This window comes from Rattus norvegicus, chromosome 10, assembly GCF_036323735.1.
Source record: "Rattus norvegicus strain BN/NHsdMcwi chromosome 10, GRCr8, whole genome shotgun sequence".
NCBI classification, from domain to species: Eukaryota; Metazoa; Chordata; class Mammalia; order Rodentia; family Muridae; genus Rattus; species Rattus norvegicus.
The window spans coordinates 1325485-1341356 of NC_086028.1; the positions used below are offsets into that span (position 1 = coordinate 1325485).

Consider the following 15872-nt stretch of genomic DNA (forward strand, 5'->3'; position numbering starts at 1 on the left):
TAAGGACAACATTTAATTGGGGCTGACTTACGGGTGCAGAGGTTCAGTTCATTATCCTCAAGGCAGGAACATGGCATTATGCAGGAACTATCCAGACAGGCATGGTGCTGGAGAAGCCGAGAGTTCTACATCTTCATCTGAAGGCCACTAGTAGAACACTGGCTTCCAGGCAGCTAGGGTGAAGGTCTTAAAGCCCACACCCACATGACGCCACACCGTCTAATAGTGCACAAGCATGGATATACAAACATATCCTTTTGGGGGCTTTCCTGGAGCCCACTATGTAATTCAGATTAACCTTGAACTCTCAGCCACTCTCCTGCCTCCCCAGTTTTGAGATGATTGACATGCCTTAGCACACCCAGCTCCTTTTTTTGTTTGTTTGTTTGTTTGTTTGTTTCTATTTTTTATTTTCCTGGGGCAGGATCTCACTATGAATCTCAGCCTGGCCTGGAACTTGAGGTTTTTCTGCCTCAGTCATCCCAGGACAAGGATCACAGATGTTTGCCACCATGCCTTGTTTCAGCCTTTTTATATATCCACAATCCATCCTATGTGGATCTCCAACATCAAAAGAAGTACCTGGCTTTGGGAGATGTGGGAAGAATGAGTTCTGACATCTTTGGTGTCAGAGATACCATCCCCTAAGCCTGACGACCAGGGTTGGGGGCTCAGGAGAGATGAAGACCTAAATTCAATACAATACCATTTTTACAGGGACTGGGTCAAGATCTCCAGGGGCGCTGATCTCAAGATTTATTTTCCTTACACATTTAAATACAGTAGAACTTACGACTTTTACAATAAGAATGAATTCTATTGGCTAGTAAACAAAGCTCAGGACTAGGGTCTAGAAAAGCAGCTGTGATAAGCATACGGATTAACTTTATTGGTGGAGGGTGCAAAGTACATGGAGAATACGTGGAGACTCTTAGGAACGAGTTCTCTTCACTGCAGCACCAGGGACCAAATAGTGCTCAGGATGTAAGGGATCCTAATAGAAAAGCAAAGAATCACTAGGCTAACTGACCACTTTTCAGTCTGGCATTTTAGATGACTAGGTGTCATTCATTTCCTTCTGTTGAAGAAACCAGGCCTGCATAATTGACAATCCTTGTTTTTTAATGCCTTCTTTAAACCAAGCCTCCTACACATTGGGACACAGGAGTCAGACCCAGAATAGTTTTTGGTGACATTAGATAGCCTTGGCTGTGGGGGTCTTAATCCTCAGTGCTCCATTTTGGGCAGGCTCGATGAAGAGATCACCCAGAAAAACAATGCCCTAAAGAAGATTCGAGAGCTGGAGGGCCATGTCTCAGACCTACAGGAGGACCTGGACTCAGAGCGAGCTGCTAGGAACAAGGCTGAGAAACAGAAGCGAGACCTGGGGGAGGAACTGGAGGCGCTCAAGACAGAGCTGGAAGATACACTGGACAGCACAGCTACCCAGCAGGAGCTCAGGTACTGGAAGCTGGGCCTCAGAGGCCACTGACCACAGCAGATCTGAAACCACTGGCTTTCCTGATTGTGTCTAGAATATGAGTCTGCTTAATTCTATCTACAGGAGAGTAGAGGAGCAGCATTCAAGAACAACTTAAGCGTGGTAGAAGAACAGGTGTCAAAAAGAACATTTCCTCTGGTTTCATTCATAGGATTTTAAAATAACTTCTTTGTCTCTATGTGTGCATGTGTATGTATTTTGTTAAATTTTAAGAATAATACTTATCAGATTTGTCTCCAATTCAAGAGTCACTATAAGTAATCACTATAAGAAACAACGAACAACCATATCCTAGAGAATATAGTGTTTGTGGTGAACATAGGTTATTTAATAAGCATACAGATCTTTTGAGCATATCTTATGGGGGGGTGTCTGTTAATTGTGACCCAGTATTCAACACACTTTGGGTTTTGTACATGTACCAAAGGTTAGTCCTGCCTTTTTGTTCCTCTCCTACCTAGCTGGAGATATAGAAAGACAGTGGTTAAACGCCAGGCTCAAAGCCAGGCTGGCTTCATGTTATGGCTCTGTCACAGAATGTTTGGGGCCCCATGAGTAAGCTGTTTACCCCCTTAGCCTGAAAATAACATCACTGCTTCATAGAGTTGATCTGAGGATGAAATGCTAGTATGGGAAAACAGGTCCAGTTGGGTCTGATGGCTCATGCTTGTAATCCTAGCACTCAGAAGTGGAGCCAAGAGGATTGTGAATTTGAGACCAGCCTAAGCTATATGTAGTGAGCAAAATCCTGTCTCCGAAAGAAAGAAAGAAAGAGAGAGAGAGAAAGAGAGAAAGAGAGAGTGGGAGAGGGAGGGGAGGGAAGAGAAAGGAAAGGAAAGGAAAGGAAAGGAAAGAAAGAAAGAAAGAAAGAAAGAAAGGAAGGAAGGAAGGAAGGAAGGAAGGAAGGAAGGAAGGAAGGAAGGAAGGAAGGAAGAATAAAATCTTAGCTCAGGCCCCAGCATATAGTAAGTGCTGCATAAATCCAATCAGTGTTCATGTTTAAGGAACATCTGTAGACCACAAACATGTTCTTGCTCATGTCTTGTATGTTGGTTTACCAGCCTTGAGAAGTTCTTGGAGCAGGTACCACCCTCCCCATTTCACAGGTGAGACAAAACTGTAGGGCTAGAGAGGTTAGGCAAGCTGCTATGGGGCACACAGCTAAGGGGAAAAACTTAAGCTCTGGGTACCAGGAGACCTCTTGTCACCTTGCACAGTACTTTCACAGGCAAACCTCTGTTTCCTGCCTAAATGTCATCTACTGTGTTCTTTCTCCTAGAGCCAAGAGGGAACAGGAAGTGACAATGCTGAAGAAGGCCCTGGATGAAGAGACGCGATCCCATGAGGCCCAGGTCCAGGAGATGAGGCAGAAGCACACACAGGCAGTGGAGGAACTCACAGAGCAGCTGGAACAGTTCAAAAGGGTGCGTGTTTAGAAGACACCCCAGAAACCATGTCATGATGGCAGACTTCACCCATTCTTGTTTAGAATTTTGGAATTTGAAATGCTCCAAAAAACTAGAACTTTCTGTGTGTTACAAGTAAAAATTCCTACCCCAGCCTTCATGAGATGGGTCATTGTTGGAATGCGAGTACACCAAGTTAATTGATAAAATGATCTTCAGGCCATGCAGTGTCTATGAAAAGTAGGCAAATCATGTTCAGTCTGAGTCCTGGGTCCTATTCCCCAGATGCTTCTTTGCATACAAATACAAATATCCTACAACTCAAAAACCTGTGAGACTCATGATTCTCAGATTTAGAAAAACTGTATAGCCCAGCTATGTTGTGTGTGGCTGTGTGTGGGGTCATCTGGAAGCAGGGGAATGTGTGTGGGAGGGTGATCTGGAAGCAGGTGGTTTGCCTGGGCTCCAGGAGCCGCATGGTTTTCTCGTCTTCTATCCTCCTCACTAACTCAAGTCCATCTCTTTTTCCTGTTTTTATCTGAACACTTTTTCCTTAGGTGACTCATATATGTACAGGAGCTGGTTAAGTAAAATAATGTGATTACAGAAATAGCAGGGCAAATTAGACAATGATGCAAGAGATAAGAGGAAGTGATGGTAATCAGACCCTTTCAAAGGGAGTGGAGTTATTGCACAAACAGCAGTCACTGCCTAGATCTGCCTGGTTTCTACCTTGGGGGAAGGTAAAACTTCTGTCTCCAGGTCTTTAGCTTGTCCTTTGAAAGTCAGAATTATTGAAATACGTAAACAGCACACACACACACACACACACACACACACACACACACACACACACGCACATTTCTTATTTTTAGACAGAGTCTCATTCTATAACCTAGGTTGTCTTGGAACTCATAATAATCCTCCTGCTTCAGCTGGCATGCTGGGATTATAGACAGAAGTCATCACAGCCTGCCTCCCTTTTTCTCTTTCCATTTGTTTCTTTCCAGCTCCCTCTCTTCCCTCCTTCCTCTTTCTTCTTTGAGACATGATTTCATGATACCTCACGCCTCACATTCAGGATTCCACTACTGAGTGCTGGGATTAGAGGTGTATGTCACCATACCTGGCTAAATTCGCCAACTTTAAGTGTACCTTTCAATGCATTTTGACAAATGTGGCAAATGAGCAGAGTGCTACAGACACAGGATAGAACATGAAGTTGCTTTAAAAAGATCTGGGAATTCAGATTTTTTCCTGGGAAATGACCTAAAATTTGGTAACCTGTACAGAATAGGCCTCAAGGACGTGGGTATGTTTGGATTTCATTCCTATAGTTAGAAAACTAGAATTTCAAGAGTCCTGCAGAAGTTCTATGCGCCCCTCCTCTCTTCCTTGGACTGGAAGCAGAGCAGGGAGAGGAGACAAGCCCACCTCCCTCTGCTTCCCTTGACAGGCCAAGGCAAACCTGGATAAAAGCAAGCAGACGCTGGAGAAGGAGAACGCAGACCTGGCTGGGGAGCTGCGTGTCCTGGGCCAGGCAAAGCAGGAGGTAGAGCACAAGAAGAAGAAGCTGGAGGGGCAGCTGCAGGAGCTGCAGTCCAAGTGCAGTGATGGGGAGCGTGCCCGGACTGAGCTCAGTGACAAGGTCCACAAACTACAGGTGAGGGCACCATAACTAGGATGCTGTTCCAGTGCAACAGACCTCTTGCTCAGCCTCCCAAAAGCTGGCTCATGCTTCTTCTTGTCAAAACCTCTTGCATATACTTAATGAACACATATTGAGCACCTACTGCATACCAGACACGGCGCTTAATCCTTAGACAAAAAATGCAAGAAAGAATATAGATTGTCTCTGTCCCATCTGCACTCCAGCCTGGTGAGGTAGGAGAGAGGGTCACAAACGCAGAGAGGAAATCTGAAGGAGACACACATCGCACTACTATAAAGACAAATATAAGGTGACCTGGAGTACAGTGGTGGGACAGGGTCAGGAAAGGTTGCCCTGAGGAGGTCTAACGTCAGATGCATATTTATGCAGAAGGTATAGTACATGCATGGTAAATGGGAAAAGTAGAAATAGTCAAGGGCCAGCAGTGCTGACAGGATGGGAGAAGAAATGGTATAGAATAGGACAAGAGAGGGAAGCTGTGGCCAGATTACAAAGGGCCTGATACCCCAATTAGATGTATGTTGATATTTACTCCCAAGTAACAGAGGCAACTGAAGCAGATGAATGATAGAGTCTGATTATCTTTGGTTTTAGCTTCAGATACACACTTAGCCTGAGTTTCCAGTCCCAAAGAATGGTCCCAGGTTTGATGAATATTTCTTGTGCTCCCAAGCTAGAACAAGGGAGCAGGGAATACTGCAGTTGTCATTACCTGCAGTTGAGAATAGGGGTTTGCTACTCTAATATCCAGTGACACTTAAGGCCTCATTATAAATGAGATCAGTAAGATGGGGGCTGCAGCCACACATCCTAGACCTGGGCAGAACCACCAGCGCTAGTGTCAGATGCAGAGATGCAGGAAGGTGCTGTGTTCTGTGCCTTTAGCTTCCACATCTTGGGGGATGGCCATGAGAGTTGTGAAAAGGCAGGGAACTGGACATGCCTATAGTCATGGGCCATTCTGTTTCTTCTGCAATGGTAAGAACTGACTTTCAGTACTGGAACTCTCAGATCTGCAGCTCATCTCTGCCAACCTTGGGAGATTTGGGATCCAATAAGGTGGATCCTAACTGCACCCAGTCAATACAGTGGAAGGTTCTAGAGCAGAGTATAGGGCCAGTGGACCCAGCTTACAGATGATGGGTTCCTGAAGTATCCACAGTTGCCCTTTGCCTCCTGTGTATTTTCTGTCACTGGGTACCACAGGTCCTATCCCACAAAGGTGCATGATATATTCTGAGTAAAAAGGACTCCTCTTACTGATCTGTGATATGAGTTTTATCTCACTGGTCTCTTACTGTCCCCATCCCCAGAATGAAGTGGAGAGTGTCACAGGCATGCTCAATGAGGCAGAAGGCAAGGCCATTAAACTGGCCAAGGAAGTGGCTTCCCTTGGATCTCAACTTCAGGACACCCAAGTGAGTATTGCGCTGCACCATCTGGTAGACCTGGAGTGCCCCCATCCTTGGGAGCATCCCTGGGACCACCACGTGTGCTCTCTCTTGTAGGAGCTGCTTCAAGAAGAAACCCGGCAGAAGCTCAATGTGTCCACCAAGCTGCGCCAGTTGGAAGATGAGAGGAACAGCCTGCAGGACCAGCTGGATGAGGAGATGGAAGCTAAGCAAAACCTTGAGCGCCATGTCTCCACCTTGAACATTCAGGTGTGGACAGCATGCTGAGGTCCACAGTGGGTCCTCTCCTCACCTCCAGGGTCCATTGTGACTCCTGTCTTCTCTAGGGTCCCTATGGGTCTCCTCTGGGCCTGTGTGGTTTATTTGTTCAGTTGTTCCCTCTGCTGTTGGATTTCCTCAGTTGGAGGAAGAGTGTTCATTTCTCAGGTTTCCACTCTTGGCCATTACAGCTCTCAGACTCTAAGAAGAAGCTGCAGGACCTTGCAAGCACTATTGAGGTCATGGAGGAGGGGAAGAAGAGGTTGCAGAAAGAGATGGAGGGTCTCGGCCAGCAGTATGAGGAGAAGGCCGCTGCCTATGACAAACTGGAGAAAACTAAGAACAGGCTTCAGCAGGAGCTAGATGACTTGGTCGTGGACTTGGACAACCAGCGGCAACTGGTATCCAATCTGGAAAAGAAGCAGAAGAAATTCGATCAGGTAGGGCTGAAAGTCCTTCACATGGGGTGAAGTCAGTTCTGTGCTGTACTGGAGAGTTGCTGGGAATCTGAGTCTCATCTGGACTTTGCTGGACACTGTGGAGGGCTATCTTGTCTCATCTTAGGTGACTGTAACATATGAGGACTGCTGGGTCAGGAGATGAACACATCAGAAGGCTTAACATTGAGACTTTTCTAGGTATAAGCACTGTGAAACTTGCTGACAAGCATGGCCTCAGGGCTGCCACCAGTTCTAATCAAGTGAGGGTCATTTATCCCTCCACTCATTGGACACTCAGGAGTACTGCTGGAAGTTATAAGTAACCCTAAATGTCATTTTTTGGAGCACATTATTTAATTTCTTCTCTTTAAAAAAATATGGTCTCCTGATGACCAGCTTGGCCTTGAACTCATTATGTAGCTATAGTTGGCTTTGAACTTCTGAACTTGTAATCCTCCTGCCTTCACCTTTGTAATGCTGGGATCACTGGTGTGCCAGTGAGTGTAGGGATAAATGACCCTCACTTTATTGAAAATGACATTAGAATTATTTTTAACACTCAGCAGCGCTCCTGAGTGTCCAATGAGTGGAGGGATAAATGACCCTCACTGGTGGAGGCTGGTGCCAGCCCTGAGGCCATGCTTGTCAGCAAGTTTCACAGTGCTTATACCTATGAAAGTCTCAATGTTAAGCCTTTAGTCTAATAGTAAGACATTGTTGGTTTTGAGTAATAATGGAGAGAGAGCCAGGGTAGGTAAACACTCTACCAACTGAGGCCTAGGCCCTTCCCTCAAAATATATCCTTGGTAATACCCAATGCAGTCACTACCAGATTCAATCATTAACATCGTGCTACATGCCTTTTGCCTTACTTTTGGAGAAGGCAGTGGGCAGAGGGTATTACTATGCAATTCTATCTGGTCTAGAACCCATAGTGTAGGCCAGGCTGGCCTCAAACTTACAGAGATCTGCCTGCCTCCAGCTCCTGAGTGCTGAGATTAAAGGTGTATGTCACCATGACTAGCCCTATCCTAGTTATTTATAATAAAGATGAATCACAGTAACCCAACATATTTCATTTTTTTGGGGTGCATTTCAAAGCAAATTAAAAACATCTATTCCCTTCTCCTTTAACATTTAACATTGCATGTTAAAAAATACCCGGGCTGGTGAGATAGCTTACTTGTAACAGATCTTGCTGCCAAGATTCATGACTTAATTCCAGTTCCTAAAACCTTTGGTGGAAGTAGAGACCAGACTTACACAATTTGTCCTCTAGTCATCATGTAGCACACACACACACACACACACACACACACACACACACACACACACACACAAGTACACACACACACACACACAAGTACACACACACACAAGTACACACACACACACACAAGTACACACACACACACACACAAGTACACACACACACACATACACACACAAGTACACACACACACACACATACACACACACAAGTACACACACACATACACACACACAAGTACACACACACACACACAAGTACACACACACACACAAGTACACACACACACAAGTACACACACACACACACAAGTACACACACACACACAAGTACACACACACACAAGTACACACACACACACAAGTACACACACACACACACAAGTACACACACACACAAGTACACACACACACACACAAGTACACACACACACACACACACATACACACACACACACACATACACACAAATAAAAAATACTTTTACTTAAAAAATAGTTTTGCAGGCAGGAATAGTAGCACAGGCCTGAAATTCTGAGTCTCAGAAAGATGAAGCAACAGAATTATGATGAATTTAAAGCTAGACTGCATAGTAAGACTTTGTCTTAAAACACTAATATTAAGTAATATTGTTTTCTATCTTTGAGGTAAATTTATATGTGCTGTGATGAACACATCTTTTCAAATGTGCACTCATACTGTTCTGATAAGCATACCTGTTATGACCGAAATTCCTAAACACTCCCTCTAATAATATAGACTAACCATACTTATTAAACATGATTTTATTTACACACGACATAGGGTTATTCCAAAACTCAATTTATAGATTGTGTTGAGAACTCAAATACTAGAGATTCAGGGGCTACCACCCACCTTGACAGGCCTCACCATCTTGAGCTTCTGGGACACCTCAGTGCCTCTGTTTTTCAGCAATCTCTCCACTTTGGACTGCCATTTGCCCCCACGGTCTCACTTTCCACTAGAAGGCCAGAAGTGATTTCCACTACCTTCCTGTTGATCTTCTGTGGGGTTTGGTATCACCTGTGCTGTTAGGAGATCTGCTGAATTTTGCAAGTCTAGGTTTAGGTACCATAGTTTGTAACATACTGCCCTCTTCTCCGTCAGATGAAAGTTGTGTTAACATGGAGCATAAAAGTCATCTTTGACTTCTATCCAAGTAAGGTGCAAAACCATACACCCTTCATGTGGTGCGTGGGTGACTTTGTAAAAAAAATATAGTGTGGCCATGCCTCCGTAATCATTCAATGCCACATTGTCCTCAGGAGCAGGATGTGCTATCCCAATGGGCAGCGAGAAAGTAAAGAACCCAACTGACTTGTACATGTATCTAAATGACTGGCACTTCCACTAGGCACACTCAGTATGATCGGGTCTTTTCTACATTTGGAGTTTGGTGAGCCCCAGGTGGTTGGGGATGCCTCTGAATCCTATGTTCTTTCAGTTGTTAGCTGAGGAAAAGAACATCTCCTCCAAGTATGCGGATGAGAGAGACCGAGCTGAAGCAGAGGCCAGGGAAAAGGAAACGAAGGCTTTGTCTCTGGCCCGGGCCCTGGAGGAAGCCCTGGAAGCCAAAGAGGAACTGGAAAGGACCAACAAGATGCTCAAGGCCGAGATGGAAGACCTGGTCAGCTCCAAGGATGACGTGGGCAAGAATGTAAGTTGTTCTGCATTTCACCAACGGGTGCCTCAGCAAGGTACATCGGTCTGGGGCGGGCACAAGAAACCCAAGAACAGCAGCTGAGGCTGAGCCATCAGGGGCCAAGTCAGACCCTGGAGGCTAAAGCCACTGCTCTGGCTCATGAACCTCTATTCCATGAGGGTAAATCTCCCTTGAACAAAAGCCCTGCGCACTCTGCCCGCCAGGTGCACGAGCTGGAGAAGTCCAAACGAGCCCTGGAGACCCAGATGGAAGAGATGAGAACTCAGCTAGAGGAGCTGGAGGACGAGCTGCAGGCCACTGAAGACGCCAAGCTGCGGCTGGAGGTCAACATGCAGGCCCTCAAGGGCCAGTTTGAACGAGATCTCCAGGCTCGGGATGAGCAGAATGAGGAGAAGAGGAGGCAGCTACAGCGGCAGGTGAGCCAGCTCCCGTCTGTGACTGGGGACATCCCCTCTTCCACTCCCACTTGCTGCCAAAATTCAGCCCCTAAAACCTACTTACTGGAGGCAGTGGACACCCCTTCCCCCAGCAACACACATTGTGTTATGCTGAGTCTCTGGGAACTCAGGGAGTAGCCAAGTGAACTGGGGTTCTGAGAGCCACCCTTATAGCTTGTACCCCGTCTTCCTGGCTCAGCTGCATGAGTATGAGACAGAACTGGAAGATGAACGGAAGCAAAGGGCTCTGGCGGCAGCAGCCAAGAAGAAGCTGGAAGGGGATCTGAAAGACCTGGAACTCCAGGCTGACTCAGCCGTCAAAGGGAGGGAGGAAGCCATCAAGCAGCTTCGAAAACTGCAGGTTGGTGATGCTTGTGTTGAGAAAGGAGGGAATGCAGGGGACGGGGAAAGGCAGCTCCCCAGGCCTAGTGCAGCATCAGCATGGAGACTTCAGGAAACAACCCACCTCTGTCAGAGGTGTAGGTCTGCGGCAGACTCTGCCACTGTTTAGCCACAGGTGGTTGGTTTTCTGAGTGAGGTACTGTTGCTGGGCTCTTGTTCACTCCCCTCAGTTCACATGGAGGATTCTGCCACTGGAGCCCTGGGGCCCAGCCTAGTACCAGGGATTCACCAAGAAAATTGGAATTCCAAGGGGGTGGTATGCAGAGGTAAGTCTCCCTGTGCAGAGCCAGGTGAGGAAAGTGGACTTTGCTTGTCCTATTGACTCATGCAGGCTCAGATGAAGGACTTCCAAAGAGAGCTGGATGATGCCCGTGCCTCCAGAGATGAGATCTTTGCCACCTCAAAAGAGAATGAGAAGAAAGCCAAGAGTCTGGAGGCAGAGCTCATGCAGCTCCAGGAGGTATAGGTTTGCCCTGCTGGCAACAGCCACTCACATTCCTGGTGGGACCCACACTGGTTCCTCAGGCCTAGGCACCCAAATTTCCTTCCTTTCTGTCAGCTTTTGTCTGAATGAGCGGACCTCCCTCATACAAAGAGCAAGTGGAGCCTCCCTGAGCTCAGAGGGGGAGCTGCACTTCATCTGTGTAGGAGCAGGATAGCCAGAACCTCTCTCCTGCTTTAGGACCTGGCAGCAGCTGAGAGAGCTCGCAAGCAAGCTGACCTGGAGAAGGAGGAGCTGGCTGAGGAGCTGGCTAGCAGCTTATCAGGAAGGTAAGGATATAGAGGAGGCATCTGTACTTAGGGTGAGAGAACAACCAGCCTTAGCGAGCCCTGGAAACCCCACTTCAATGATAGCAAACCCAATGCTCACTGAGTCTTGGCTGGACAGACCCATGCTGAGAAAAGGATTGATCTCAGGGTTTTCCCACCTACTTACTGATTGGAAATGTGGCACTTCATTCTGAGTAGCAGCAGGGGCAAAGAAAGCCAGAGGAGATTGTTGTCACCCCATTCTGGTTTTGCTAATGCTGGTCTGTGTGAGTCCCGACTCACCTCTTCCTAGCAAGATGTGGTGTTATGGCTCAAATACTCAATGGATATTGAAAGGAGAAAGGTTATTTTAGCTAATGGTTTCAGAGGATTCAGCCTAAGGCCTTTGGCTTTGCTGATCCTGGACTCAGGCTAGTATTGAGCATCATGGTGTTGGGTGCACATTGAAAAGGCTGTTCACCTCAAGGTAGACAGGAAACAGTATGAATCAAGAAGGGAGTGGAGACCCCAAGGACACAAGTCCCCTTTCCTCCTGTGACCTGCTTCTTCCAACAAGCCTCCATTTACTGTTTTTTACCATCTAGGAATTCTATCATGTTCTGAAGCCATCAAGGAATCGATCCATTTATTAAGCCAGAGCCTCAGAATCCAGTCACTTACTAGAGCCCACCAGTCGATAACCAAGTCCCCAGTACATGAGTTTGTGAGGGACATTTCCCCTTCAAACCATTGATAGCTGATCTTGGGTGACTCTAGTCTCCCTTGAGCTTGTTTCCCCAGTTAGAGAATGAGGGCCACCTGAGACAACACCTTTCCCGAGAGAGTGGCCCAAGACTGGGTAAAGCCCATGGGTCCCCAAGGCAGCTTCATTCCCTCCAGGAATACACTGCAGGATGAGAAGCGCCGCCTGGAGGCAAGGATCGCCCAGCTGGAGGAGGAGCTGGAGGAAGAGCAGGGCAACATGGAGGCCATGAGTGACAGAGTCCGCAAGGCCACATTGCAGGTAGGAGATACTGAGGTTGGGGTGAAGGGATAGAGAGGGAACACGTACTCAAGCCATTTAAGTTAACACAGAGGGTTCAGGAAATAGCCTGGCCCTGCCTGGGACTCTACCCTTTTAGCTCTGGGTGGTTGCTTCTGCCCTACACAGTGGCTTTCAGTCTCTGGACTCAAAATAATAGATCATCTGAGGGCTATATTGAGGCAAGATCACTTGGCCATATTCTCCACACTGGAGGGGCAGAGTGCCTTGGGTTTCCCAAAACAGGAGCTAGGTGCAGCCCAGCATTGGCTACGTAGTATGTACCACAAGTATGCTATAAGGCACAGGGTCCTTACTCCTTGTCCATGTGTGTCATGCCTGCATCTGCCTGTGGTTGTCAGAAAACAGACCTGTAGGGTTTTCTGTGAGGCAGCATCATCTTGCTTGCTCTACCACATGGCCATGGTGAATGGCTCTGGTGTTTTCCTTCACTGCTCTTTGCCCAATCCCAAGAATCCTTGGTGCCACTTTGGAATAGAAGCTTCCTGAACATCTCTGTGATGGGTGCCAGGAACCATCCTGTAGCCCCTCAGGGTCTGGGCTAGGGAGCATGGGCAGAACAGAACAGGTTTCTGTCTTGGTCTAGGTGACACAGGAGGCTTCTGAGCTGAGTCTGGAGGCGACAAAGAATGAGTAGAAAGAGAGAGAAGAAGCAGATGCTCTGGCCTTAGGGAATAATGGTGGTAGACTTGTTCTGATACCCACCCAGTTGTATGCCTTCCGCCTCATGGCCATTCCTCTTCCCCAGGCTGAGCAACTGAGCAATGAGCTGGTCACTGAGCGCAGTGCAGCTCAGAAGAATGAGAGTGCACGGCAACAGCTGGAGCGCCAGAACAAGGAACTCCGAAGCAAGTTGCAGGAGGTAGAAGGTGCTGTCAAAGCCAAGCTTAAGTCCACTGTTGCGGCACTAGAGGCCAAGATTGTGCAGCTGGAGGAGCAGATTGAACAAGAGGCCAGGTATGGGGGTTCCAGAGCTCCAGCTTTCTGGAGAGCACCTGTAGTTGTTGCTTTTCACATCTTGATGGATCAGGCATCAGAGAGTTTGGACTGAATCAGAGGCAAATATCACCTTTAAGTCCCATCCTGCTAGCTAGGCCACATCACAAAGGTTCTATAACTGTGCCAAACAGCCTACCCTGATGGATATCCAACATTTGCCTATGGGGCATCTTACATCAATGGAGACTTTTTGTGACTGGCTCATCCCTTCATAAGAAGTCATTTGTGCTGTAGCATGCATTGTGATACCTCAACTTTCTTTATTCTACTTCTGGCTGATTCTTGGGATGACTCTTGATTCTGGGCTCAAGGAAGCTGGGACACCATGCCTTGGTTAACATGCCATTTACAAGGATGCCATTTCAATTAGAAACCACCTTTCTTTCTTCCCCATAACAGAGAAAAACAGGCAGCCACCAAGTTGCTGAAGCAAAAGGACAAGAAGCTAAAGGAGGTCCTACTGCAGGTGGAGGATGAGCGCAAGATGGTGGAGCAGTACAAGGAGCAGGTAGCCACAGTTGGTGCCTCTTCCTGACTACCTGGTCTCACCCAGTGCTTCACAACCCCTTACATTGACCTTTGCTGACAAATCGTCCTGTCCTTGGCAGGCAGAGAAAGGAAACACCAAGGTCAAGCAGCTCAAGAGGCAGCTGGAAGAGGCCGAGGAGGAATCCCAGCGCATCAATGCCAACCGCAGGAAGCTGCAGCGGGAGCTGGATGAGGCCACTGAGAGCAATGAGGCCATGGGCCGTGAGGTGAATGCCCTCAAGAGCAAACTCAGGTAAGAATCCAAGGTAGCTGGAAGGGCCTTACCAGCCTAGAGTGCCTGCCCTGAACCCATGCATCAGCTTCCCTGCATCTCTGTACCCAACAACACCTTTAACTTCCTCCCATCTTTGTGATTCACTGAACATTTTTATAAGTCCAGCATTGGAGCAGGCATAGAGCTGAGCAGGGTATGGCCTCTGAGAAACTCATCTCCTATCCATTAACCCACATGTCCCATGCCCTTCTGTGTGGAGGAGGTGGAGGAAGATCACATTTCGTGAAGCCTGTTGTTCATTGCAGGATGGATAGCCACCAACCTTTGCTTCTTATCCTTCCCTGAACCTTCTGTTTCAGGTTCTCACACTGCTGTCAGGTAGAGTTGGGCTGTGCATGTAGGGTGTTTAGCAGGCCCATCTACACAGCATTGGGATAGGTGCAAATGTCTCCAGAAGTTACCAGGTGTCCCTCATGAAGATGACCTGCCCACATTACTGTGGGCACTAGGTTTGGTCCTCTTGCTCAGGGCTGCCTCTCTCTTTGTACCCTGTCATTCTGGATGCTGTTTCCTTCCAGTCTCTCTTCACTCCACTGTTCTCTGTGACTTTCATATCCCATGATACTTGCTTTCTGTCACTTGATCTTGCTATACTCTGGGATGTGATGAGAGACTCTAGACTCAAAGTGTACTGTGGGCATCCTGATGGTTGGAGCTACCTGTTTGCTCCCTTCACATTTCCTTCCCCAGCAGCCCCAGGTTCCTTTCAATGGTCAACAACCTTCACCTGCCCTTGTACACCTCCTCGCAACCCAAAGTCCTCCCTTGCTTTTCTGCCTTCATTTGGCTGGTACCCAGCCTGGCTCTAACTTAATACCTTCTGCACAGCCAAGACACAGATAAGCCAGATAATCCCCCCCTGCTGCTTCCATTCTGAGTGCTGATGAACCTGCCTCCATAAGTGATCTCTCGTCTCCAGTTCACTTCCCACTGAGGCCCTCACTTCTGTTTTAACTGGAAAGCAGAAATGATCATGAAATTCACGCCTGCTTTCCCCTAAACCTGTCCTGACATCTGTGCTGAGCTATGTAACAGAGCCAAGGCCTTGTAAACTTGGTCCTCATCTGCTTCACAGGCCCAGCATGTGCCTGGGTGCTGCCTCACTCTTCTTCACTTACTCCATTGAGTAAAAACGTCTAGCCCTGCTCCTCTGCTGCCCCTATCCACACACAATGCTCAGGTAGTATCAATCACCCTTCTTTAAGCCACACCATGGTCTACAATAGCCCAGGCTATTGGCCTTCACAGGGCCTACTCATCTGACTGCCCTTCTTTCTCTATCAAAAACCCACCATGCACTGAACTCCCCAGGCAAACCCACCAGGCACTGGACTGCCCAGGCAAACCCACCAGGCACTGGACTGCCCAGGCAAACCCACCAGGCACTGGACTGCCCAGACTCCATCTTGGTCCCTTTTTCATCTTTCTACTTCTAAAGTGATCCGTCTTGAAAAGAGCCTCCAATCCCTCAAGATGACAATGTGTGATGGTTCCTACTTGACAGGCAAGAAACCATCCTACTTAATTTCTCCAATCTAGTAGGAATATAAGAGCTATTCCAGCACTGAGAGCTCAGTACACAGGACCTGTTTCCACAATGACCTGAAGAATGTGTTCTGGTGGGTCTTGTGCTCTCTGCCCCGAGTGACTTGGGTTGGAGGATAGTCACCTCAGCTATCTGAGGTCTCTCTTCTCTCTTAGGCTTAATGGCTTTTTGGGATTATATTGATCATCTCTGTGGGTTCTACCCCACGTA

At 47.5% G+C, this 15872-nt stretch overlaps 1 protein-coding gene across 8 annotated transcripts in view; it reads left to right on the forward strand.

Moving 5' to 3' along the window:
- Myh11 (myosin heavy chain 11) overlaps positions 1-15872 on the forward strand; it is a 95128-nt gene that overhangs the window by 74931 nt on the left and 4325 nt on the right. For all 8 annotated transcript variants that reach the window (XM_039085198.2, XM_017596998.3, XM_006245842.5 and 5 more), the window contains 15 exons: positions 1249-1461; positions 2781-2925; positions 4364-4570; positions 5893-5997; positions 6088-6240; positions 6441-6689; positions 9424-9636; positions 9846-10058; positions 10279-10440; positions 10813-10941; positions 11164-11252; positions 12132-12255; positions 13043-13251; positions 13693-13801; positions 13902-14074. In XM_039085198.2, the coding sequence (XP_038941126.1) occupies positions 1249-1461; positions 2781-2925; positions 4364-4570; positions 5893-5997; positions 6088-6240; positions 6441-6689; positions 9424-9636; positions 9846-10058; positions 10279-10440; positions 10813-10941; positions 11164-11252; positions 12132-12255; positions 13043-13251; positions 13693-13801; positions 13902-14074 (2493 nt within the window). The remainder of the gene's footprint in view (positions 1-1248; positions 1462-2780; positions 2926-4363; positions 4571-5892; positions 5998-6087; positions 6241-6440; positions 6690-9423; positions 9637-9845; positions 10059-10278; positions 10441-10812; positions 10942-11163; positions 11253-12131; positions 12256-13042; positions 13252-13692; positions 13802-13901; positions 14075-15872) is intronic.